The sequence below is a fragment of the Bufo gargarizans genome, chromosome 4, assembly GCF_014858855.1.
Source record: "Bufo gargarizans isolate SCDJY-AF-19 chromosome 4, ASM1485885v1, whole genome shotgun sequence".
NCBI classification, from domain to species: Eukaryota; Metazoa; Chordata; class Amphibia; order Anura; family Bufonidae; genus Bufo; species Bufo gargarizans.
The window spans coordinates 27,127,635-27,155,446 of NC_058083.1; the positions used below are offsets into that span (position 1 = coordinate 27,127,635).

Genomic DNA, 27,812 nt, shown 5'->3' on the forward strand with positions numbered 1-27,812 from the left:
ATTAGGCAAAAAATAATTTAATGGCATTTCCTAAAAAGTATGTTAGTATGGAAATATGTTAGTTATGGTGATTTGGCAGTGGGCCATCACCCCATCCAACCTCAAGACCACCACAAAGTAAGAGTAACCAATGTTATACATATCAACCACATATAATACAGCGTTCTGAGCTGCTGTTTCACTTATACCTACCTTAGGCAATGGTTTTTGGAAGGCCTGCATGGCCAGGAGAACGGGGGCAGCTGTTGGCCAATTGTAGTATCTGAGAAAGAAACCACGGGGGTTAAACCACTCATACAGTAAAAGGAAAAATCAAGATCTGCAATCTGTCAGGAGGCAATTATTACTTGTACATTATTTAAATGGAAACATTTGCAAGGGAAATTATAAAAAAAAATAAAAAAGACACCACTTAATATAGAAAGACTACCCCCCAAAAAAAGTGGCAGGGGTCACGTCAAGTCAATCCTCAGCAGGATAAATGCTCTGTCCTATGAATTATTCAATGCTAGTTTACATATATGCAAACAAGGCAGGCAAGACAGACTTTTTAGCATCCTATTTTTTTTAACAGACATCGACAGCTCTAATTCAGCATTTTTATACGGTTGCTATGGAAACTACTAATATCTATAATCAAGTGACGAATAAATTATAAGAATAAGTAAGAAATAGCTTCTGCAACTCTCAAAATACTTGCTGTATAGTCGTACGTAACAGAGTCCATGACTGTGTGCTGTCCCAGCATTTATTTCTTCCATTTAAGATTAATTGCTGTACTCGTGTTATCATATCATTACCATGTTGTGTAATGCTGCCACCCTGTGGTCATTCTTGTCATAGGTTTCTGAATGTATTATGTAAATCCCATTGCCTTTGCTCTCTGTCTACTCCTCCCTTTCGGTGACATCATATCCTGTTTGTGCTGTTCCTGTGTGCTTTTTTGCAGCAGACTCAGAGCTGGTGAGAGCATTTCGTTTTGACCTCTAATGTTGTCTATATGTCTTTGCTCAAGGTAAACTTAATAAATTACCATAGCATTTCCATTGCATCCTCCTCACTGGAGCTTCACATACAACTGGTACCACGACCTAGGAATTTTAGCGAGTTCAGCTGTCTACCATTGCTTGTACATAGATTACCACTCACAGCCAGTGAGAGACTCCTCTAACGTACATCTGTGGCAGAATACTTTGCATAAATATGGCCTATAGCGTACCTAACATTTACAACTCTTTTGGAGAAACCAGCAGCATAACCTTGTGGATAGGACTAAGGGGTTCTACTGTGGTACAGAGCACTGGATTTCAGTCCCAACCCATGAAAAGAACAGCTAGGGAGCCAGTCTGTACGCAGCTCCTATGCAGGTCAATAGAAGACATACAGCAGAATACAGATCGGCCCCCTAGTGGTGGAAACAGAGCACTGTGGCTCTTCACTTGTATAGTATGTGTGTATGCCCTTACAATATGCTAGGCAATATATAGAATAGACACAAGATTCTGTATCACAGAGCAAAAACAAATGCATTTTTTGTGGACTTTGCATACCAAAATTTCCATATACTGCCATATTTCACTGAGGTGGTATAAATGGCCCTATTGAAACCACGGGGGGTCTCATAGAAAAAACTTTTCACATAGCTACAGGATAGATGAGAAATGTATAACTGCTAGGGATCCGAATTTTGGGACTCTCACCGTCCATGAGATTGGGGAGTCCCCTGAGTGAATGGAACGACGGTGTCCAAGTGTGACCATCGCTCCATTCACTTCTATGGGACTGTCATGAAAACAGTCCCGTTCTATCTCCATCAGTCGCACAGACGTGAATGGAGCTGTGGTCTTGCAAACGCACCGACACTCCATTCCCATGGGGACTCTAGGTCCACCAGCAGTCAAACCTCTATAGATAGGAACGGAAATACGGACACCATTGAAATGAATGGTTCTACATACAGGCTGTAAAAAAATAAATAAATAAAAAAATAATATATAGAACGGACACGGATAGAAAATACATTTGTGTACATGAGCCATTATGGGAAACTTCTTTTACAGGGATTATCAGCGTTATATAAAAACTCAGGCAACCCCCATAAATAGCCTAAAATATCACATGAATAAATGGATACTCACCCGTTTTCAACCCTGCTTTTTCCAGCACTGAGTTCCAGTCCTCCTGCTGCCGTCATCTTGCTGGCTGTGGTGGTGATGTTCCATGGACACAGGTAGCCAATCACTGGCCTCAGTAGTGTATGGGACGTCTCTTCTGAGGCCAGTGATTGGCTGTAGTGGTGACCTGTGTGCATAGAACCTCACTGCTGCAGCCAGGAAAACAAAGAGCAGGGTGATGCCTGGAGCTCAGTGCAGAAAGAAGCAGAGGAGAGGACAGGGTAGTATCCATCTATTAATTTGTTATTTTAGGATATTTATGGGGGTTGCCTGACTTTTTATATAACTTGGACAACCCCCTTTAAAACCATGCCTGGGATCTAATACAGATCGTAAATATAATTTTGTGGGTTCTTTTTTCTATTTAAATCGGTTTAAAATGCAGCGCCGATTAATTTCTTAGTGCATCTTTATAGCAGCCATCTTTTTTTTCTGATACAATATTCCAGATCACCAGAATAGACTGGCTAGTCCGGTTTCCTACCAAGGGAGTGGTTGTAGGAAGGTATAGTTGAGTCATGAGTGGAGACGTTGAGAAGTGGAGTCGAGAGTTGGAAGGAGACGAGACAACAGGGGGAAGCAGCTCGTAGAGCACTCCATCTCCAGGCAGTTCACAGACACAGTATTATGAGGGGTCAACGGCCAAAGGCACCCAAGTCAAAAGGTACCAGGACTGCCAGAAAGTCCACTAACCAGATTGAAGCCAGAGATTAGCACAGCAGAGAAAGATAAAGCAAGGTATTCAAGTTTACCAGCCAATGCATCCTAAAACCTACTGGAGCCAAAAGAAAGATCAACTATAGTCTGGGTGCAAATAAAACGGTTGAACTTTACCAAGTCTGGACTCGACTTATTCCTCCAACTATAGCTCCTTTGAATGCTATGGAGCCTAACCCCATGGAACGACGGTATCCAGGTACGAGCACCGTGACAAAAAAAACTATTGAGACCACACCACCACTCAGCATTCCTAAAACCTGGGACATGATCCTCTAAACCATGGCGTGCCAAACTGTCAATTTTTGGTGTAAATTACGCCTAAATTTAGGTGTACTCACATTAGTATATGTTGGCCGATATGTTCTTATTGAGTTCAGGGTATGAATGTAGGCAGCACTCTCCCACTGAGGGGATTTATCCCACTTCTACACATATACTTCTGTCAGCAGAAGACAGTGCTAACACGCATCAGCAATTTAGAGCTGTATATACTGTATGGCAAGGACATAGATCAGGGCACAGAAAATTAATAGACATCTTTTAAATTGGTTTTCCAGGAAATTTAAATTTTTTCTAACAGCTAGAAGCTATTGGTTGATCCACTAATTAATTATCTGCATTCTGCAGTTTCCCTGCCTGTCACATCACCATCTGCGCCGCGTGTTCATTTGTTGTCAGTTGCAATGACTCCAATAGATGGCACGTCGCAGTATCATGTGACCAAAATACCTACCCCTCCTGGCTTCTCTGTCCTATCTCCAACACTTGTGCTATGCATATGCAGTTCAGGTGCATACAGCGCATGCCCCAATCAGCCTACTCAGTAGAAGTGGGAAATCAGACCCCAGATCAGACCATATAACAGACACCACATGAGACCTCATAAGTAAAAGTGGACTGGCGAGAGTAGAAAACACTGACCATGGCTGGACACTGAAATAACTGGATAGGTGATGCCACACCTCAGAGGTAAAAAAAACAATGGAGGGGTTTGAGCAGCCTGGATGGAGGGAAAAGAGGGGTTTGGGCTGCACTAAGGGGAAAAAAAGTGACATACCAGGAATGATCAGATCCATCTCTTTATCAGTACACAGCCGCGTTTTCCATTACGCTGCCCTGCAAAAAAGGTTTTGTGGACAAGGATAGGACATTTCTATTGAAGTGAAAACAAAATGTGAAAAACCGATATGGTCATGTGCATGAGCCCTTACAGTGAGGAACCGAGTGCTATAGTCACATGACCAGCAGTGAAAACGGTAGAACGAGGCATCTAATCACAGAAGTGACCATCTCCATGTAAGTTGTCCCAAGAGTACAATTCATGTTGCTGAAATTTTTTGGCAGTGGAAAACCCCTTTAAACTCCCACATAACGATACTGTTTCCATAGCAACCACAGGACGTCTCTTCATCTATGCTAGAAATATGAGAATGGATTATACCGGTCACGGTTCATGGGTATATGGATGGCTTGGCTATAGAATACAGAGCAGTTTGCCCTTTAGCGGATTATATATTTTTGCCCTCAAATAATTTCTGCTAACAACCAAGCAAAGCCGGTCATGGATGACCGGGCGGAGGGACTACTGCCGTGTCGTGAATGTATCTACAGCTGAATTTCTTCCTTTTGTAGCTTTGTACACAAATAAACCTTTATGAAGAGCTTATGTCATCACATCCCTTCAATATGAGAGCCACTGTGACCATTTTCTGATCACCCCAAGTGATGAGCTAATGGAAGTTGCCTTCTTCTGCTCATATCACACAGGGGACCAGGATCTGAAACAACCACTCAAATAATATACAGTCTACTATAATAAAGGGATTGTCCTGCTACCAAAAAATATGCAAAAACAACTTGGAATGATGTAACATACCGTAATAAAAGAAAACCCAACCACTCCTGTTCCACCTCCTCCAAAAGACCACAGAGGAACCAGAAAGTGCAGAAAAGGAAGTGGCACGGGATCGGTAAGGTAGTAAGTATTTTTATTATTTTATGCAATTTTTTTGATGACTGGACAACCATTTAACTAACGTCCTAAATGGATCAATACTTACTTATTTCCAATTTTTACAACCAGGTTTGGATCATCAATGATGGCCGGATTGTCCACAAACTGCTGGTACGTCACTACTTGTTCTAAAAACTGCTCTGTAGAGACAAAATATGAACATTAATAGCATGCTCATAGAGGTAGAAGCAGAAAATATGGTCACCGTTTCAGGGTGTAGACTGAACATAGCCTCTTTTGGCATAATGGCAGGGTTGTATCTGGGTGACCAAGTGATTCCAATATGGCTGACAACGGCAGATAGCTACTTCCTGTAACAAAGGCAGAGGAACTCTGGAGCACTGAGCTTCCAATGGACACTGTTCCTGCATTTTAGATTTCAGGCCAACAACCAAATACAAATATTCCAGATATGAAGGTGGTCATTTATTATACTGAAATACGTCTATAATTCAGGCACAGATGGCGGCGCAACTGTTAGTTGCAACCTGCGACTTCACCCCACTCACGCCAGGTCTAAAATTGTGGGCGTGGACAGGCCGGTAGGCCCGTCTCATTCTACATTTTCTACGCCTGTAGAAATGGGTCTAAATTACAAGACAGCTCAGAAGCGGTCTTACATTTAGAAGTAGCTCTGGATGCACTGAAGGTATGTAGAGGCCAGAGCCTCTTCATAAACCCGGCGGATCCCTTGCCAGCACAGGGGCTTTATTAATACTGCCGTCTAAAACACCGGTCTTAATAAATGTGCCCCCAAAGTGTTCACTTCGGATTAGAAATTAAATAGTGTTTTTTGTTTTGTTTTACAGAAACAGCACCACACTTTTCCACAGGCTATGTCTGGTACTGCAGCTCAGCCCCATGTAATTAAATGGACCTGGGCTGCAATATCATACAAAGATCACAGAGAAACATGGCGCCGTTTCAGAAAACTTTTAAAATTTTATTGTTTAATACAAAAGTTTTGTAATTTTAACCTTTGTGCTGTATAAATGCCCAGTGAGTTCATTTTGCGCCTGTAGCTGCCCTCTCGTCTTCATTATTACCAAACTATCCACATGAGCTAAGATTAAAGCCACCGATCAGCACAGTGGAAAAAAACAAGAGGATTTCATCAACCTCCGTTTATTTCTAGAGATAAAAACATATTGGCTTGCTTGTTGAAAAAAAAAAGGTATCTGCTGTTGACTGACCTTATGACATAAAGGGGTATTCCAGTTGTAATAAGTTATCCCCTATCCACAGCGGATAACTATTAAAATCGGTTAGTGGTTCGACCCCCCACCAATCAAGAGAGCAGGGGCCCTGTACTCCACAGAAGTCCTAGCAAGTCTCTCAGGAACAGCATGGGGGGCAGCTTTCTAGCTTTCTCCTTAAATGAAGCCCCCCTTTTCTAGGTGAGGCTAGAAAAAAATATTTTCGACGCGCTCTTTCACCCCATCCCATCCAAAAGTATGTCACGTGGTAATAGGCGAGGCTGTAAAGGGTATGCAGGTCAGGGCTGGATTACGGTTGGTTGGGCCCCAATCCCAAATGTTCCGTTTATAGCAGTCACATATTTGTAGGAGAGGTCTCTGAACATGCACCTGGTCTCCACCGACTTCTATAGTAATAATAGAGATAGGATACCGGCCGTGTGCATTCCGTATTTTGTGGAACTAAACAGCCTATCCTTGTCCGTAATGCGGACAATAATAGGACATAGTAATAATAGTACTATTTTTTTTGCGAAATGGCCATGCGGATGTACGCAAACGGAATGCACACAGTCATTTCCGTTTTGTTTTTATTTTCTGCCCCACTGAAGTGAATGGTTCCGCATACAGGCCGCAAAAAAACAGAACGGACACAGAAAAAAATAAAAATAATAATGTTCGTGTACATGTGCCGATAGATATGTCGCTGACTCACTTAGGCTTCGAAAGAGACGGTTGCACAAGCATGGTGGGATCCTTCAGACATTTACACATGCGACAGATTGACAGTATATGGTGGACATTGTATTGTGATGTATAGTAATGTTGAACATATTGTAACTCCACCGTATGTCTAATAGACCTCATATACATCAGAATATAAAGTACCGTCTAATAGCGGTCAACTTGTCCCACAGACTTGGAATGAAGTAACAGTGCAAATATCCAACTGCCGTTCCAGTCAAATGTAGGACACTGGACCCCACTTCTCGAGATCAGTAGGTTTTCCAGCGGTTGTTCCCCCACAATCAATCAATAATTTTCATTCTGGGACAGCCCTTTAAAAACTAAATCTGCATGCAGTAACTGAAAGCAGACAGATCTTTATTATCTGCATACAGTAAGCTCCTATGCTCCCCCTAGTGGTGACTGAAAGCAGACAGATCTTTATTATCTGCATGCAGTAAGCTCCTATGCTCCCCCTAGTGGTGACTATAAGCAGACAGATCTTTATTATCTGCATACAGTAAGCTCCTATGCTCCCCCTAGTGGTGACTGAAAGCAGACAGATCTTTATCATCTGTCTTTATGGCTAAGCAGGAGATGTGTAGCACGGTTCCTGAAGAAATGAGCTCTGGACTACTGCAGGTGTCACCCAGAGCAAAATGTCCATGGATTCAGCATCTCTTTATTACAGCATCAAGTCTGTGGTGTTAAAACAGACATCTCGAATCCAAGCAGATGGCACGCAAGCCTCTGGCTGCGGAGCTGTTTGCTTTATTCCTGCAGAGGATGTTTTAATGAAATTTGTCGAGCATGCTGGAACAGATCAGCATAAATATTGAAGTCATACATTTGTGGGGAAAAAAAATGAGGATCAGTGGTTTCTACAGCAATGTCTACTCGTGGACTAGGAGGACTGACAGGGCCCTGGGCTCCTCCAGGCTGGAACTGGTGACATCACCGTATCTTGGTGCTGACATCACATACTTTAATGCTTTCAGTGGTGCAGTAAATATTCTTCACTGGCAGACAACAGGGCCAGGATGGACCAAGCCCTGAGGAAAGCGATTGGCTGCAGCAGTCACATGCCATATACCTCTATGCCCCCGATACAGCCTTATATACAAAAAGCAGGACGAGGACAATTTTCTTATTTTCTTTTTATTTCAAGGCATTTAGGGGCGATGGGTGGATTTTAGGATAACTTAGGCAACTCTTTAAGTACCAATGCCAAACAATGCTACAATACAGTTGCAGTGACCGGCCCACAGGGGCAATATGTGAGTGTCGGTAGGCCGATGGGGGTAGTAGTTGTTTACTCCCTGTTCTTTAGAGCTCCCTGGGCCGGTGTGCAGTGAATGGAAGGACAGCACCAGTTCCTTCGGGGCACACTCTGCTGTCCAGGGACCCCCGCCAGATGGTGGTTGAGGTGCCCTTGGTGGAATGGTTTAAGGTGCCGTGGAGGCAGGGTCCCTGGTGTTCGTGACACCAGCACCATTAGGTGCAAAGGAAGGTGGTCGAAAGGATGAGGAGTCAATGGTTGTAAACAACAGAACTTTTTACTTAATCAATTGCCTTGAGGTAGTTCAGTACAATTACATGGCAAGGATGACAACCCATATGACGCATACACGATTGGCTTATCTGCAATCCTAGTAACAGGCTTGACAATAGGTGCATTGAGATTTTCCTTTGGCTGGTATGATGGAGTTCCTTTCTAACTGTCCTCACTATGTCCTCACTCTAGCCGCCAGATACTGGATATAATAATGACTCTTACTTGTGTTTGGCAACCCACAGGCTGGTCTCCCTAATGGAAGGCATGAATCCTCCGCTTCATTGTTTGCACTGGTTGCTTTCAAAAACTCTGGTCCACAATATCCATAGGAGGTATGTGGTAATGGACAACCTTGCGCCTAGTCGTCCGGCTGTGTCCAGGTGCTTTTAGGCTTCTCCCGGTCACTGGTGCTGTGGATCCAAAAGCTAATGCTGCTCCTATCTCCACAGTTTACTCTGGTCTATGTTAGGTAGCTGTAAGGATGTTCTCCATACTCCCTCAGCTTAGCCAGGGCCAAGGGGCTAAGATAGCAGCTACATATTGGACTTTGCTTCTCCTGCTCCTCACACTTCACTACCTCTCTCCTGAGTCCTTACTCCTCAGCTAACTTCCTTCTACCCAGAACTGACACACCCTAAGAGCCAGCACCAACAAGGGGTGAATGGATGTAATGCAACTAGCAGCCTGTTGTAGGGAATTTGCAGCCTAATACATAGAAAATACAATGGCATAAAATGACATACATGAGATTTGAGGGGCCCACTTCCAACACGGAGTGGGACACTGCACAGTGCTCAAATAACAACCCCATACATAAACTAATCTAATAAACGCACTGTACAATGATATTATGGTGGTCACAAGCCTCCTCAGGTACCAGGTCAACTGCTGTGCACCCATCAGGGTGACTGAGGCGCCCCCTGTGCTGCCATACCGATCACACACAACTAAAACTGTCCCTGGGTGTGTATATAGATTAGACATATATGAGACAGATATATTTGGTATTTAGAAGCACAAGATAAAATGTAGTTCTATTTATGCCAGAATTAGGCTCAGTTCACATCGGAGGCTTTGTCCGGGGAGTTTGGCGCAGATTCTGCCAGAAATATCAGACAAATAAGTTCTGCATGCATGTTAAAATGAAGGACTCCCAAACAGGAACTCCATCATCGTCAACAGGGTCAGTCCAGCAGCGGACTGGGAACTTAAAGTGGCACTGGATAAAAACTAAAAGTGGCCCCATGTTGTAGGCGGGACCAAATTGACATAAGTAGGCAAGGCCAGCAAAAGTAGATGGGTCAATACAAGTAGGCTTGGTCAGGAATACCACGTTGCAGCTCTAAATACCATCCGAGCAGAACCAAATACAACCATTAGGCATAAAACACCATCCCAGAATCTGCCCCTCTGGAGCTGCCATCAATAGCTGCCATGTTGTTCCCTCCTCCTCCAATTTTCTCTAAGGAGATGCCAGCCCTACCTTCAGCATGCTACCTGGACTTCCCATAGTAATGACCCCTATAGTACCCCCAGTAGTATTCTCCTCGAAAGGCCAAGGAAAGAACAAAAAACAAAAAAAAATCCCATTCCAAGGTGCCAACTCCATTAGCAGGTCACAGGCCTCTTCCTGCGCCATTCGTACACTGGCTTACATAGTGGCCTATGGCTTATTGGGTGAACAATAGGGCAAGGAGCCATCAGATGTCCGCCAGCGGCAGTGAAGAGGGCTTAGTCAGCCACCGGCCCACTGAGAAGTTTCCCTGTATGGTTTATGGCCAATTAGACCCTGGGTCTGTCTGGCTTGACTAGGTTCAGTTATGTAGCATTCCATTACTTTCACTGTTCTGCTCCTATAATAAAACCGGACCATGAAAATCGTTAGTGCGAATGTGAAAGCTGTCTAACTTTCCGGAATAATTGCTCAGCGTTTCAGAATTGGCAGCATCCTCTAAATTGCCGATCAACTTGAATTTTTAAATGAATGCAGAGTTTTGTTTTTCCAGCAGAACAGGTTGTTCATTTCTCTGGCATTTTATTCCCTTTGTTCTCTGGAAGCCGCTTTTCCTCGAGGTCAAGATGACAAATCGCATATATACAAGGGACCGTTTTATGTTTGTGCAATCTAAAACAACATAAAAATGCAGCTGGCGGTCTGCCAGGGACGAACATGGTTTTATGTGCAACTATTCCAGGGGCAAACAAATAACGACAGCTGGGGGTGAACCTGTCAGCGGCAGAACGGGGAAAATGGTCAGACTGAGTAAGGAAAATTCAGGGTGACTGGCAGCACCCCATTACTGCTGGGCTACACCCCACACATGATGCTGCTATATAGGAAGTAAATCATGGTATAGATCTCATAGGGTCCTATAACAAAACTTAGTATGGGCCCCCCTGACCCACACAATTTCACAGTACATGTGCGTCTCTCATTCCCCAACAATGCAGAAGGTGAAGCAAAATGCCCCAAATTTCTGAACAAATTTATGATTTTTTATTAATAGGAAGAAATTTTAATTAAAACATTTTTATATAAAAAAAGTTGCCGCTGGCCTCGCTCACTTAAGTTGACTTCTATGTTGGAAAAAGTGGAACGGATGGTATAAAAATATGGCGCTCACTCTGAATTGCTTATTTCTCAATGTATCACGTCACACAGCTGGCATAAATGCATTTTAAATCTCCTACTTCCCTTCACACAGTTATAAAACTGGCTGCCTGCAGCCACCACTAGGGGGAGCTCAGTGCTTAGGAATTTTAGCATTAATCAAGCCTCATGCACCTGGTTGCGCCTGTATTTCAGTCAGCGAAAAACGGATCTACAAGATACAGATAACTTCTGCATGCATTACATATTTTTCTCACTCCCTTCAATAGAAAGAACTATTCTAAGCCACAGATCAGAATAGAACCTGCTCTATAAATTGAGGAACAGCCACACAGGTCCACAAAAAAATGCAGATGTGTGCATGACCCTGTAAAAATGAAGGGGTAGGCTTGCTGTCTGCAAAAAAATGTGGACAGCACAGGGGTGACAGATACAGCAGAATACATGAAACTTCAACTTCCAAACAGTATAGCAGACTTAGGGCTCACGCACACAAACTTATTTTTTGTCCGTGTCCTTTCCGGGTTTTTTTGCAGCTTGTATGCGAAACCATTCATTTCAATGGGGCCGCAAAAAAAACGGAAATTACACTGTGTGTATTCAGTAACCGTATGTCCGCAAGTCCATTCCGCAACAAAATAGAACATGTCCTATTCTTGTCCGTTTTGGACAGGCATTGTAACCATAGATCTGGAAAAAAAAACTATGCTCATTAACAATCACACAGATTTTAGCTGCCGTCAGCTTGAAAAGTACAGATCAACGCAGTTTTGGGCACATCGGGGGTGTATCTCGGCAGCAACATGGCCAAAAATTGCGATCTCCAGTGCACAGCATCTGTGGTCATATTAATGAGCAACACTGCACGGTCTTAAATAGGTTTTCCTGAACTTTTCTATTCATGGCCGATCCTTAGGATAGGTCATCAATGTCTGATTGTCGAAGGGACAGTCCTGAGAAAAAACACCCTTTAAAGGCTATGTACATCTTCGGGGGCATCGTTTCTTATGATTGCATTTTACTCATTTTCAGCTAAAAAAAAAAAAAATTCTATAGGTCTTTATTGAAAATGCTCAGCCGTTTCTGAGATACAGGGGTTAAAAATGTGTATTTTTGCAAGCTGTCACTTGCTGTTCTCTTTGAATACCATCATCTGACAGCTCATGTGCAGCTCTTATATATGATCTTGACCTCATAAACACTTATTTAAAGGTCCCTTTACATGGGCCGATATTACAGCAGATTCCAGACAATCTGCTGCTCGCTAGTGGAGGAGACTGTTGTATTTACATGCAGCAATCTCCGCCAGCAGGATCTGCTGTCGGGAAACAAGGATTTTTGTGTTCGCACAGACTATCCAATTACCTGATGAACCAGCATTTTGCTCGTTCATTGGGTAATCGGCGGTACATTTACACTGCCAGATCATCACTAACCAGCGTTACTATGAACACTCGTTGGCGATGAGCTATGCAATTCTCGGCCCTTGCAAAGGGCCTGTTAGCCATGTTCTTATCAGTTTGATAAGAATTGAGCTACAATGATTGTTTATGAGGTCAGGAGATCAGAGATAAGAGCTACACATGAGCCCTCAGATGACGGGATTCAAAGAAAGTTTGCACGTTTTAACCCCTGTATCTTACAAATGGCTGAACATTTCTAAAAGACAAATTGAAAAAACATTTTTAGCCCAAAATGAGTAAAATGCAGATCATAAAAAAAAAAAAACAAGCTCAAAGGTGTCCATAGCCTTTAACTAGCAAATCAGGACCCATAGATTTTTCAGAACAGTCCACCATTATGTTTGGAAGCTCTCTGGTGAATACATTGAGTATTATACCTTTTGTCAGTTCCTTATTGTCATTGAGGCCTCCACACAACGATATAGCAATGGATGGTAGATCCCGTAAACCATCAGAGATACTCTCTACTCCACTGTCGACTCCAGAGCTTCCTACCGACTGCGGTGACTGGTTAGCAGAACGGGCCCCATTTTCTCCTGTGCTCTTCGATGCGGTGGCTGCATCTCCACTAGAAACAAACATTATACAAGTTAAGACTGCAGAAGAGCAGACCTCAACTTTCAATATATACTGCATATACCCTATATCTGTGGAGGAGAACTGCTACACAAGGAGAAGGCTGAAGGATGATAAAACCTACATGCAAGGTTACTTAAAAGGAGCACCCAAGGGTGCCCAGAGCACAAAAGTCAACTACAACACTCCTACAAGGGGTAGTTTGTTTGCCTCCAGTAACGGCACCTCATTTATCTATGGGTCGATATTCAAGTGAACAGGGCCATGCTACAATACCACACACAGCCTATGGACAAGGGTGGAGAAGCTCTTGGTAGAAGGCAGCCATGTTTCCTTTAAACTACTGCCCCTTTAACGTACATGGGACAGGGAGTGACAATAAGCACGGCAGTAAGGCTCTGCTCACATTGAAGTATTCTGTTAATGTCTTAAATTACTTTCCAATCCACCAGATTGATGTCATTTTGGACACACAGGATAGCGTAGTCTGCTACACTGCTCCGGCAACATAAGAATCGAAACTTGTCTGAAGGGAGTCCCTGAGGAGCCGATGCAGAGGATAGGAGTGGTGGTGGCCCTGATGAAGTTTTGTGTCACAATGTACTCTCTCAGGCTCGTTGCTCCCTGGGGAAAGGTGCAGCTGTCTGACTTCAAGGATTTACTTGAGCACTTCATTTTAGTTGTTCTCTGTGGAGAATCTTTGGCAGGAGCTCTGCAGAGTGTGCTTCGTCTCCACTCTCTGGACAGGAGCTCCCCCTCCTGGCAGCCCACTCCTACCATGAGAGGAGGAACAGGGTGGTTAGCCCAGTTCCTTGCCAACCTTAGCCATTACCTTACTGGTAGATATGGCCAAAACATGAACAATACAATATAAAATACATAACAATACAAAACTATATACAGTAACTGCAGATGATATCCCCAGGTCTGAGATACTGAATTTCTATGTTCCTTTATTAGTCACAAATTGACAAAGCGGGAGAGTTTTTCTTTGGTGGTCCTAGGGAAGCTATAGAGGTCAGCCAGCTACTTCCTGTCCTAGCAGGTGAAGCCAAGACTAGAACTCTGGAGAACAAATACATGTATATTTTTGTACACACAGCTGAACAGGAGCACTGAGATCCAGTTGACACGTCTTTGTAAAAGGCCACAGCCAGAGTCAGGGGTCAAGTTAGGACCACCCAGATCTCAGAATCGGTGGGGTGACGGAGGGGTAAGTACTGGTGTGATGATGTTCCATGCATGTTCTCCTCTCAATTCAAGAGACCCCTGCTGGTGAGACACTAATTATATTCCACGAATAGGGGTAAGGCTCCATTCACACGTCCGTTGTTTCTTTCCTGATCTGTTCAGTTTTTTGCGGAACAGATCTGGACCAGATCTGGACCCATTCATTTTCAATGGGTCCTGAAAAAAAACGGACAGCAAAATGTCAGATTTTTTTTCAGGACCCATTGAAAATGAATGGGTCCAGATCTGGTCCAGATCTGTTCAGCAAAAAACGGAACAGATCAGGAAGGAAACAACGGACGTGTGAATGGACCCTTAAGGTGTTGTAATGGGGCAAACCCTTTAAGTAAGTCTGCTTACCAAAAAAAAAAAAAGTTTTAATGGGGGAGATTTACTAATCAAAATGTGGCAGAATTCTAGTGCAAATTTTGAAGAAGAAAAAAAAGCTGTAGAACGTGCTTTGTAACACTTTTATTAAGGATTTTAGATACTGTTTTTGACTTGTGTGCAAGGGAGCATGGTTTAGCTGGAAAGGAATGTGACCTGCCATAGCTTAGGCTACTTTTTACACTCGCGTTTTGGCTTTCCGTTTTTGAGATCCGATCAGGGATCTCACACGCGGTCCAAAACAGATCAGTTTTGCCGTGATGCATTCTGAATGGAAAAGGATCCGCTCTGCCTGCAGCGTTTTGCTGTCCGCTTGACGAAACTGAGCCAAACTGATCCGTCCCTGTTGACTTACATTGTGTGCCAGGACGGATCCGTTTGGCTCAGTTTCGTCAGTTTCGTCAAGCGGACAGCAAAACGCTGCAGGCAGAACACACAGTGACTAAACGCATATGTACAGAGGCTGAAAACCCATCCTGGTGACAGAGCTGTGGGTGTGTTACAATGCGTCAGTGTAGCTTGGTGCTGTACTCCTGGTTGAGGGTTATGCGCTTTAGGGCTCATGCACAGGACCGTATGCATTTTGCAGTCCGCAAAAAATAAGGCTGACATTCGTGTGCATTCTGTATTTTGCGGAACGTAACAGCTGGCCCCTAATAGAACAGTACTGCCCGTAATGCGGACAATAATAGGACATGTTCTATTTTTTTACGGAACAGAAATACGGACATATGAAACCGAATGCACACGGAGTAACTTCCTTTTTTTTGCGGACCCATTGAAGTGAATGGTTCCTCATACGGTCCACACAAAAAAACTGAAAGGACACCGAAAGAAAATATGCTCGTGTGCATGAGCCCTTACTCTGTCAAGGAAAGGTTTTTTTTGGGATGAGATTCTCGAAAAAGCAGACAAGCAGCGGAGGCCTGGAAGCGAATGAGCCAGGACCCAGCACCTAGGGATTACCAACGCAAATCTGGTGAGTCTGACAGGTCATGGAAATGAGTGCACAGCCCCTTTAACTGCATGGGCTGTAGCTTAGAAAACCCCATGCTCCTAAGCATGCCAGCCATATTATAATGTATTTTAAATTTGGCGACAATTTTTTTTATTTGGCTCCTAAATTTTTCAGGTTTTTTGCTTGGAACACCGAGAAGCCAAAGTCAGGGTAGACGCACCGCCTGGGAAGGAGGCCCTACAGTGGTAGCTACGATCTCTAGTGCTAGCATGAATACTTTACCAGCGGAAGAGGACATACAGTGGTAGCCATGGAATGGAGCGCTAGCCTAAATACGCCACCTGAAAAGGAGACGTGGATACAGTATCCAGAGGCAGTGTAATACTCCATTAGCTTGGTAGTAACCACTGTATTCTCTTCTAGGGCAAATACACCACCTATTGAAAGTGTTGAGTATCATGACCAATCATGTAGTGTGGCGTCCCACCGGTGCGGTGTTGTGGCAATACACCCTGGGAGGACAGAGACTGCCATGTCGGCGCTCAAAACCAACAACCAAAAATGAAGAGGATATTGCGGTAGAAGCTGTGTATCCCGCTTGTGGGGGAGGACCTAGTAATAGTAGGTACCCTCTCTTGGTATACACCCCCAGTGGAAGAGGAAGACTATGATAGAAAATATAGTATCTGGTGCTGTGGCGTAGTAGACATAGTATCCAATGGTGATGCAATTACTTCACCCGTTCATGTGATAACTTGTGGGAGTAGGTAACGCAGGATATACTATCCAGTGATAGAGCAATTACTCCGCCTAAGGAAGGGGGTAATGTGACCGGCTGAGCCGTATCCAGTGGTCATGCAATTACGCCGCCTATGGAGCGGGGTAATGCGACAGGCTGTACAGTATGCAGCGGTAGTGCATTTACACCACCTAAGAGAGGGGGGCAATGCTACAGAGTGTGAGGCATCCAGTGGTAATTACTCCACCCGAGGAGTGAGCAGCAGCTATACCCACGGTCTCCTGTGTCCTCCAATGATGCGAGCGAGAAATAGTAGTTCTGCCCCATTGTTTCCGAACACCACATTCTCCCGATCACATGACCAGTGTCTAGCACTTCCTGCGACGCCATGACACTCCACCTCAATCATATGTATGACTCTCCATGTAGGCCCCGACCCTCAGAGGGGACAAGCTGAACAGTTGTTTCTTCAAGCACATCTGGCAGTATCCCTCCCTTTCCCACCCCATGTGTACCCACTGCTAGGGTGCATTCACATATTCACATGACCGTATGTATATTGTGATCCGTAAACTGCGGATCTGCAAAATACGTATGACATCTGGGTTGCATCTGTTTTTTTTTGTTTGTTTTTTGGGAGGACCCATTGACTTCAATGGGTCTGTGGTCCAAATTTATGACCAAGAATAGGACATGTTCTACTTTTTCCAGAATAGACACAAATGTGTACAGCACATGGATGACATGTCTTTTTTAGGGGAGCAGAGAACCCCTTTAGTATTAATTGGGTTTGATGCTCAAATGTTCTCTTGGCTACAAGACAGGACAGATAAAGGAATGTAACATCATAATAGTGACATTTACCAACCTTTTGGGAAAGTATAAGGCAGCAATATCAGGATCCATGCAGTTGATATCATCTAAATAGACACCATCTGTCCCAAGATGTCTGCTTCTTTTATCTGTAAGCACAAGGGGGAGAAGAAAGATCAACACTTCAGTTACCTGGTATTGTGCTCGCTTGATGTTACAGGTTCACATTGTGGCCCCAATTCTATAGACGCCCTGAAAAATCTAAGAAATAAAATAATACTAGCGAAATATCTAAAGTAATTGGGGTGTCTGGACTGCTCCCTTTTGGCCATTTTCATTTCATTTGCATAGAGTTTCTCCAGTATGCCCTCCAGGGTTGCAAACGATTGAGAGGACCAATACTATATGGTCAAAACTGGTGGAAAGGAAAACTGGCTTACCTGCCCAACACAACCAATCAGATTCCACCTATCATTTTTCAGAGCTCTTTTGGAAAATGAAAGCTGGAATCTGGTTGGTTGCTATCGACAACTAAGTCAGTTTTCTTTAACACCAATTTTGATAAATGACCACCACTGACTTCAAAGTTAAAGGTGTTATCCAATTTCAAGAAAACCCCAACACATATACTTACCCCGCTCCCGGCACTGCTCCTGGTCCCCGCACTGCCGTTGCTGCTTCTCCCTGGACCCGGATGAAAACATCCGGTGTCGGGGGGAGCCGCCAATGGCAGGCGGGGACAAGCCTCCCTAGTGTCACCCGCAATGCTAGGAAGGCTCGCACCCCCCCGCCCCCTCCGACACCAAATGTTTTCATCCGTGTGCAGGGAGAAGCAGCAGTGCGGGGACCAGGAGCGGCGCCAGGAGCGGGGTAAGTGTATTACCGTTGAGGGGCCCGACATGTGGGGGGTTTCTTGAAATTGGATAACCCATTTAACTCCAAAAGAGATTGGCTACTGCTGAACCTTTTGTGGGGAGCTTCAACTACACACACTTATAATTTATGTCTTAAAGGAGCTTTCCGGTATTACGATGGCATTTAACAGATCTGCTCATGTAGTTGTTTATCTCATAAACACCTTCCTTATGCTTTGTTTTTAGTCTGAAATCTCCTGACCAGTTTTCACCATGTAAACCAATCCCTCTGGTTTGTTTCCATCCTGTATGTAGCACGTCCTGTTGCTGTCTCCAACCAAACCCATGATGCACTTCTCCTTCCTCTGCCACACCTCCAGCAACGCCCCTAACACTCAGCTAGTTTATAGCTCCTCCCACCAGCTATTTACACAGACACTCCCCTATCACCCAGCTAGTTTATAGCTCCTCCCACCAGCTAGTTACATAGACACTTCCCTATCACTGCCCCCAACACCACCCAGCTAGTTTATAGCTCCTCCCACCCAGCTATTTACACAGACACTCTCCTATCACTGCCCCCAACAACACCCAGCTAGTTTATAGCTCCTCCCACCAGCTATTTACACAGACACTCCCCTATCACCCAGCTAGTTTATAGCTCCTCCCACCAGCTAGTTACATAGACACTTCCCTATCACTGCCCCCAACACCACCCAGCTAGTTTATAGCTCCTCCCACCCAGCTATTTACACAGACACTCTCCTATCACTGCCCCCAACAACACCCAGCTAGTTTATAGCTCCTCCCACTCAGCTATTTATACAGACACTCCCCTATCACTGCCCCGCCCATGGACATGACATCAAAGGAAATAAGAAAGAGCTGCATGGACATGGTCATGTGACCACAGCCCAGAACGAGAGATAGGAGCAATAAAAAGGTAATATATATATATATATATATATATATATATATATATATATATATATATATATATATACACATACATACATACACACACACACACAATTACAGAATTACAGCGAACTTCATAAAAGGGTTATTTTAAATGAAGCAGATCCAAACCGGAAAACGTCTTTAACCTCTTCCCAACATCTGCCGTACACGTATAGCGGAAGATGGAGCCCGGCATGGGTGGACTGCGAATTCAAAGTTGCCCTGAGGAAAACCTAAAAGTAGCCCCATGTTGTAGGTGGGTCCAAATTGACAGAAGGCGGGGCCAACAGAAGTAGGCTGGCCCAGCAATATTGTATTGCAGAACAAAATACCGCTCCAGTAGAACCAAATACATAATACTGCCACCCGTGCCACAGTACGGAACTGTATCATTGTCCTGAGGACTGCAATACGGTTGAATTCAGGAGGGCAGCCATAGGCCAGGTGCATAAGTATCTGATGTTCCTACATTAAGGAACGCAGAGAGCATCAGAACTTTATGTCCCTGGCTGGTGGCCATGAGGAGGGCTTGGGCCCGGGAAATTTTTCTGTGGGGTCTATGGCCAGTCTGCCCCTGGTGCCCGGTCGAGAGCTGATCATTAGTATTGGCGAGGTCCATTAGTGGTAGCCGTGCTTGCACACTATAGGAAAAAGTGCCGGCCTCTTTGGTGTTCGGGACCGCGGGAGCTCGCATAGTGTGCTAGCACGACCACCGCTGCAGGGTGGTCATAACCATGGAAACTAACAGTGTATAACATGATGGAAAAAGTCAGCAAAGGAGGCAATATGGACAATCACAATACATTAGTCAGTGCCTGGTATTAACTTTCTCTACATGATAAATGCTACTTGCTGAAGGGACACAACCCCTTTAATGCAGGAGGTATTTGGGGATTTCTCCACTAGTTTGGTAACATTTGCTTTCTCAAATCCGGATTGGAGGAAAGCTTGTACCTATATTTACCGGGGGACTAGAAAATCTCTAGACTTTGTATAAGGTTTTCCATCTATCAACTGGGATCAGCTCCGAGTGCCGGACACTGAAGTGTGCAGATAGAGCTCGAAGCAACTACGACGCGTGCAGCTGAAATGGTCTGGGTGCAAAGCGCGGTGGTGTGCGGTACCGAGGGGCGGGGGAGGATCCAGCCTCTGGCCTTAGCCATGCATGAGCACGTCCCCTCATCTGGCGCTCGCTGAAGGTTTACTTCTCCTGTCATTTGCATTGCTGCCTTTGGAATACAATGAGATGGTTTCGGGAGCCGACATTTGCATAGCTCTGATGCTGCGGGTTTCCCGAGACCAGACATTCAACAATGAACAGAAACTGCAGTGTAAAGCATGAGTTTAAAGCTTTACACTGCAGTTTCACACTGAAGGTCAGAGTATGATCCTTAAGTCGTGCTCTTCCATTAGGACACAGCTATGGGCAGTCACTGCACCTCCGAACTGTGGTTCTTGCTGCTGGTCTGTCTCCTCATGCTTTACACTGCAGTTCGGCTCGTTCAGATTAGAGGGCAGCGTGGGTCAGAACAAGTTGGAGTTCCAAATGATACCTCCAGCACTGCGATGTCTCCATAAAACAAGAACTTTATTATAGCAGGGGAAAAAATACAAGTAAGGCTGACGCGTTTCAGGCTACACTAACCCCATCTTGTAGCATGCTTTGACAAAAAAGGCTAGCCCGAAACGTGTCAGCATTGTATTTTACCTCCACTAATATAAAGCTGGAGACGTTGTAGTGCTGGACGTACCACTTAAACGTTACATGATGCAGTTCACATGTAACTGGAGGGGGGGGGGGGGGAGTCATCTATTGATGTAGCAGGAACGGGTTTGTCATTTGGCACTGAGCATTGCAATAGGACAACAGGTTAACTGACAGTTTCCATAGGAATGTAGATAAACCTACATATCATGACACACACATGCATCCCCAAATCATCAACAGGTTTATCTCTGCTACATCTGAAGAGATGTGGCAGTGCCATGTTTGTTATATGATTGAACTCATAATGGTCCCACGGCAGTACAATGGTAATCTTTAGTTTTACATGGGACTGCACGTGAATCTGCATTACCTCAACTTGGAGAGATATCAGAAAGCCCCGATGATTACAGTTAAAGGGGTTCTCTGGGTTAGAAAACGCAATTTCACCTATAATTATTTCTGAGGTCATCCTCTGTTCAGGATCCTCCTCTCTTGGCTACAAAGAGCGTCTCTCACTCTGGAGGACCTGTCCTGTCCTGAATAACACAAACAAACCATAGATTTGAATGGACACTATGTAATGCTTAGCTTTTCCTGTGGTGGCGCTGCAGCCAAACTAAGCATTTACTGCAAGACAGCTGATCACTAGAGACTTTGGGTAGGAGGATAGTCTTCTAAAGCGGAGAAACCCTTTAAATAACACTCGACTCTGCCCATGAAGGCCTCTAAGCCATGCCTTATATGTCCTTTTTGCGACCCCGAATGCACGTACCTTTCTTCTTGGAAGGGGAGTCAGTCTTACTCGGCGGTGGAGGTGATAATGTAGGGGTCGCCTCTTCATAAATGGGAAAAGCGGGGGCTGCAGATCCCAAGGATTCCATATCAGGCTCACATGTCCTTGGGGCGCTACTTTCAGGACCGACATCTTCTACAGTCAGTGACGTCGACTGTTCCCCCATCATCTCCGACGGGGAAATCTCTTCCTCATTTGGGTTCAGGATGATCCTGAAGTGAGTGCTTTCTGAAGGACTGATGGTCACAACAGTTTGTTCTTTCACTTTATGCGGAGAAGACTGAGGCAGAAAAGAGACATGGCATCATGGGTAAGAACAGGCACACATATACACACTATATATATACACCGCCATATACAGCAAAAGCCCTTGTCATGTCCGTTTTAGTAAAACACTTGTATCCTGGAGAGTCTTTTCTTAGAAGTCTACATTGTGCAGTTCCTCTGTTATTCCTCCTACAAATGTAGGGATAAATTGCCAACTGGGTGTTACCAGTTGCGGGTTTGTCCGCACGTGCTGACACTGTCCAATCAGGGCTGGCATTGTGAAGAATGGGCTACCAAGAATAATGGTAACTCCCAGTTTCCCCCCATTTCCAGGAGAGATTACAGAGGAATGGCACAAGACTGAATTTTAAGAAAAGATAATCCAGAATTGTTATTTCAGGGGCAAAAAAAAAGGAGAGGGGATAGGTCCTCTTTAAAGGAACAGTCCAGGCAAAGCGGTCACTTGAAGGGGCGGAGCATGACACAGGGAATCTCTCTTTGAACACTTGAGTCATGCACTGGACATAACACAGTGTATATGCTCTAGATGGAGTGTTCCTTTAACCCAGGGTCTGAAATTCTGTTGGTCTATTTCCAGAGGTGAACTGCAAGATAATATGCATTCTCACGGGGTCAGAAGCAAAAGTCTGATATTTTCTGTCCAGTAATCAAGGAAGTCTCATCATCCGGCACAAGCTGGGTAGTTTGGTTGCCATATTAAGGGAATTTTAACATAAAATTATGCCTTGTTCGGTTTAATATTTGAACAGGAGCAGTATACCAATCCAGTGTCCGCTACTGTCCCTTACTTTACAGGTGGATTCCCCTTCCCCACCTGGCGGCTCGGAAAATCCCAAAAGAATCAGTGACCATAGCAATTTATTTACTGCAACAAAAAAAAGATCAGACTTGTTTGTTCAGGTTACGGATAGTCTCAATCAGGCCCTGGGGTTTGGCGCCCCCTGATGGTGCTTACAAGAAACACTATGAAATGCTGTGTGTATATGACTTGGATTTACCTTGGTAGCCTGAGGTAATTCTCCCCAGGCCCAGTGCATAGGAAGCTCACTAGGGGCCAATGGTTTGCTGACCAATTCAGAGTCACTTTTAGGAGTTGCAGGACGTGAACTTAGACGACTGAGAAAAAAAAACAAAGTAAAAAAAATATAAATGACTGCAGCAGATTGAGACCATGTGCGTATTTAATGTCGCTCAAGTCTGTCTATGATGGATGGATCAATACATAGATTTGAGATAGATACTAGATTAGATATGAGAGAGATTGGATAGGTAGACCAGACAGCCCGATAGATAGGTAGACCAGACAGCCCGATAGATAGGTAGACCAGACAGCCCGATAGATAGGTAGACCAGACAGCCCGATAGATAGGTAGACCAGACAGCCCGATAGATAGGTAGACCAGACAGCCCGATAGATAGGTAGACCAGACAGCCCGATAGATAGGTAGACCAGACAGCCCGATAGATAGGTTAGACCAGACAGCCGATAGATAGGTAGACCAGACAGCCCGATAGATAGGTAGACCAGACAGCCCGATAGATAGGTAGACCAGACAGCCCCGCCCGATAGATAGGAGACCAGACAGCCCGATAGATAGGTAGACCAGACAGCCCGATAGATAGGTAGACCAGACAGCCCGATAGATAGGTAGACCAGACAGCCCGATAGATAGGTAGACCAGACAGCCCGATAGATAGGTAGACCACAGCCCGATAGATGGTAGACCAGACAGCCCGATAGATAGGTAGACCAGACAGCCCGATGATAGGTAGACCAGACAGCCCGATAGATAGGTAGACCAGACAGCCCGATAGATAGTAGACCAGACAGCCCGATAGATAGGTAGACCAGACAGCCCGATAGATAGGTAGACCAGACAGCCCGATAGATAGGTAGACCAGACAGCCCGATAGATAGGTAGACCAGACAGCCCGATAGATAGGTAGACCAGACAGCCCGATAGGTAGACCAACAGCCCGATAGATAGGTAGACCAGACGCCCGATAGATAGGTAGACCAGACAGCCCGATAGATAGGTAGACCAGACGCCCGATAGATAGCCCGATAGGAGATAGGTAGACCAGACAGCCCGATAGATAGGTAGACCAGACAGCCCGATAGATAGGTAGACCAGACAGCCCGATAGATAGGTAGACCAGACAGCCCGATAGATAGGTAGACCAGACAGCCGATAGATAGGTAGACCAGACAGCCCGATAGATAGGTAGACCAGACAGACCGATAGATAGGTAGACCAGACAGACAGACAGACAGATAGGTAGACCGACAGACACACAGACAGACTTGACAGTTCCAGTGTAAGTATTGTGTGAAGTGCAGTTTCCCTCCCGAGAAGCGTCTCCATTAATCCCGGCCTCGGTGACTGGACGGGCCGCGGCCGGCAATATATCTGTTGTGTATGTGATGTTTCTCTCTATAGAAGTGTAGAGTAAATCTCCATGGGAGCCGCTCACAGAGGTTTTATGGATGTAGTGACCCTCACTAATCCAATCCCAGGCTGATTTATCTCCCGGAATGTGCTCGGAATTCTCTATGAATCAAGTTTCTCGCACAATGGAGTTGGAGAAGGAAGCAACGTTATTTTTCCAGGAGGAGGACAGATCCTCATTCATTAATGGGTTTCATACACTCTGTGCAATAAGTGTTTTCATCTTGTACATTACACCCGGAGAGCCACAGATCTGCTGAACTAGAGAGAATACCCGTCACCTAAAGAATGGGGGAACCAGTCAGGCCCAACTATGTAAGATGCCTAGATAATGCATGGCGCACACTGGCGTCTGTGTGCAGGACACACATCACATCAAGAAGCAGCTCTCCTGCCTTGACAGTTTGTAGACCATACCATGCTCTTCTGGTAAAATACCATGCACGTGTTGGGTGGGACGCAATCTGTACACAGATTTAACTCTGTATGGTCTGTACCATTCACAACATGGTACCGCCTGGTCTGTGCAGGTCTATAAATAGCTAGAATACTATGTGATGACTAAGAGCCCATTAAAAGCATATAGGGCTCGAAACGCGTAAGCCATGTCATCTGTTTGTCAAAGCACACCTATGAAGAAAATTAGATTTGTATTTTTTGCCGGTTCTGGGACTCTATTTCATTCTTAGGGCGGGCTTAGCATTGGTGTTACTGAATTCCGTTATAGGTTCTGTTATAACAGAGTTATAATGGAATATGACGGAATTCTAGGACGGAATGCTTCGTCCCAATACGTGTCTATGGGGACACATAACGGTTCCGTTACACATGACAGAAAAAAAGTCCTGTTATAACGGAACCTATAACGGAATTCAAAAACGCCAATGCGAACCCGCCCTTACATTGTTACCCGGGTTTTTTTTTCCCCCTTGTGCAATGGACCTTCCATTTCCTTTGACGCTTTGGGCCCGAATATTTAAATGCAGGGGTGGCACCTAGCCTTTCTGCTGCCTGAGGCGAAAACTGAAACGGTGCCCCCCCCATGCTAATTTCTTAACCTAACCCTTTTGCCACAATGAAAGCACTCATTGCCCATGGCCCTTCCGCTGCCCTCCTCTTGCCGCCTGAGGCGACCGCCTCACCTGGCCTCATTGGTGGTGCACCCCTGTTTATAGAGGAGATCCGACTCCATCTATAATATCTCTGCATGTATAGACCAGACATATACAGTTGCATACATCTGCCGTGGAGTTCTGCTGTAAAAAATGTCTACCGAGTTGTGAATGCAGCTCTGGATGTTAAAGGGGTTTTCCATGATTCTGATACTGATGAGCAATACTCAGGATAGGTCATCGATATCAGATTGGCAGGGGTCTGCCACCCAGGGCTCCTGCCGATCGGCTGTTTGATGGGGACTGCAGCACCTTCCTAGCCCAATGCGACATCACGTTCATAGGTCACCTGGCCTAGGAGCAGCTCAGTATCATTCAAGTGAATGGGGCTGAGCTGCAATACCAAGCACCGCCACTATACAATGTACGGCGCTGTGAGGAGGTCATGGTGCTGGGTGTCAGACCCCGCTTATCTAATATTGATTACGTATCCTGAAGATAGATCGCCCTATGGAGAAAACGGAGTAAAGTAAATAAAATAGAGATAAAGCCATTCCTCTATCTTACAATTACTCAGGGCATAGCACAGAATGTGTACACGAGCTCTGCAGACAAGGTTATAATGGCAGGACAGCACATCTAATATACACACATACAAGAACAATACCCAAAGGGCATGTACACTTTTCCAGTCTGCTCTTCAACTGCTCCAGTGCATCTAAGAATTAAATGTCAGGCTTTGAAAATAGTCTTCCATGTCATGTTTCCAGCTCCTTTGCGGAGCTATGCGTCTCCATGGTTACAGACCTTAAAGAAACTCTCTGTATTCTGATCCTTCCATCCTCTACTACCAAATAAATGGCGTCATAATCACAATAGGACGAGCCTAAGGTACATACCTTTGTCCCGAGGTCCACTCTCCATCAGAGTGGGGGTAAGTGTCAGATTTAGAGAAGACTCCACTCTGCAGCTGGACTCTATCACTGAAGCTGCTCTGAACTGAAGGTCTGTAAATAATGATACGAGACATAATGATCGATTATTAAAAGGAACTGTCATTTCTTCCCCCCCCCCCCCCAATTAATGGTACAAGCGGATAATAATAATAATAATAATAATAATAATAATAATAAGTATTTATTTAGCGCCACTATATTCCGCAGCGCTTTACAAATTCAGATGGTTCATATATATATAAAACAAAAGTAACTGGCTAATATGCAACTGAAACACTAGGAGTCAGGGCCCTGCTCGCAAGAGCTTACAAACTATGAGGAATTGGGGGTGACATATAAGGTAGTTGATTGTAGGATTTGAGCCATTATTGAACTGACAGGAGTGGTGCCGGCTGATCTGCTTCGGGATTGGGACTACTAGAGGATCGAGTTTAGGCCAGAGGAGTTGGTGGGGGGAGCGGTTTAGTCTGGGAAAAGTCATTTTAGGTAGCTTGATAAGCCTGCCTGAAAAGATGTGTTTTTAAGGAATGTTTGAAGGTGGAGAAATTGTGGATTGACCTAGTATTCCGGGGGATAAAAGAAACTTTGTAATATATCTTATCAGAGAAAGAGGTTTCCTTCCCCTCTTCACGAGATCCTTTCCTGCTCCCCCTCCTGTTCACTATCTCTTAATTCACTGCTCAGATCCATCTTAAGACGGGTTGCCTGCTCAAGGAAATGAAGGATCACACTACATAGAAATCTATGGAGATGGGAGGGGCTGCTGTAGACAGGCAGAGAAAGAGACTGACAAAGAGACTGCTGCTGGATTGGAAGTGATTTGCTTTCTAATTCACCACTGAATTTCCTTCTAAACTGCTCTGTACTGCTGTATAAGGTCCTCCATTACTGCTGCTACTACTGAGGGTGTGCTACAGAGATAGTACCTGGTTTAAAGGGGTTGTCTCACACAGAGGTGGAACCCGGACCTCTCGCTAGAATGGAGCTCCCAAAGTGAACGAGAGCGCGCCGCACATGCACAGTGAGGTCAGCATAAAGTTGATGACAGGTTCCCTTTAAGTATATAACATAAGGCAAAAACAAGTAGCAAGACTAGTACAGATGCTGTCCTCAAAGCTTTCATCTCTTGGCTAGGGTGAGATCGGTTGCAGAGAGCATCTTTTGTTTCAGAGGACCCATCCTATCCTGCAATACACAGACATCCATTGACTTAGGGTACTTTTCACACTAGCGGCATGACGAATCTAACAGGCTGTTCACCCTGTCGGATCCGTCCTGCCGCGCCATCCTCATTGACCATAATGGGGACGGGGGCGGAGCTCTGGCGCAGCACGGCAGTGCGCGGTGAGAGGCCGCCGGACTAAAAAGTCGGTCATGCAGTACTTTTAGTCCGGCAGCCTTTCTCTGTGCTGCGCCAGAGCTCAGCTCCCCCATCCCCATTATAGCCAATGGGGACAGAGCAGCTGTCCGGCGGCAGGGCGAAAGAGTGGCAGGATGGATCAGACAGGGTGAACAGCCTGTCGGATCCG

At 44.9% G+C, this 27,812-nt stretch overlaps 1 protein-coding gene across 5 annotated transcripts in view; it reads right to left on the minus strand.

The window, feature by feature from the left end:
- The window catches only part of LPIN1 (lipin 1), a 190,710-nt gene that overhangs the window by 36,158 nt on the left and 126,740 nt on the right, over positions 1-27,812 (minus strand). For all 5 annotated transcript variants that reach the window (XM_044289257.1, XM_044289255.1, XM_044289256.1 and 2 more), the window contains 7 exons: positions 26,227-26,334; positions 22,764-22,881; positions 21,457-21,757; positions 17,218-17,311; positions 12,837-13,027; positions 4,955-5,048; positions 193-262 (listed from right to left, as the gene is read on the minus strand). In XM_044289257.1, coding sequence (XP_044145192.1) covers positions 193-262; positions 4,955-5,048; positions 12,837-13,027; positions 17,218-17,311; positions 21,457-21,757; positions 22,764-22,881; positions 26,227-26,334 — 976 coding nt within the window. The remainder of the gene's footprint in view (positions 1-192; positions 263-4,954; positions 5,049-12,836; positions 13,028-17,217; positions 17,312-21,456; positions 21,758-22,763; positions 22,882-26,226; positions 26,335-27,812) is intronic.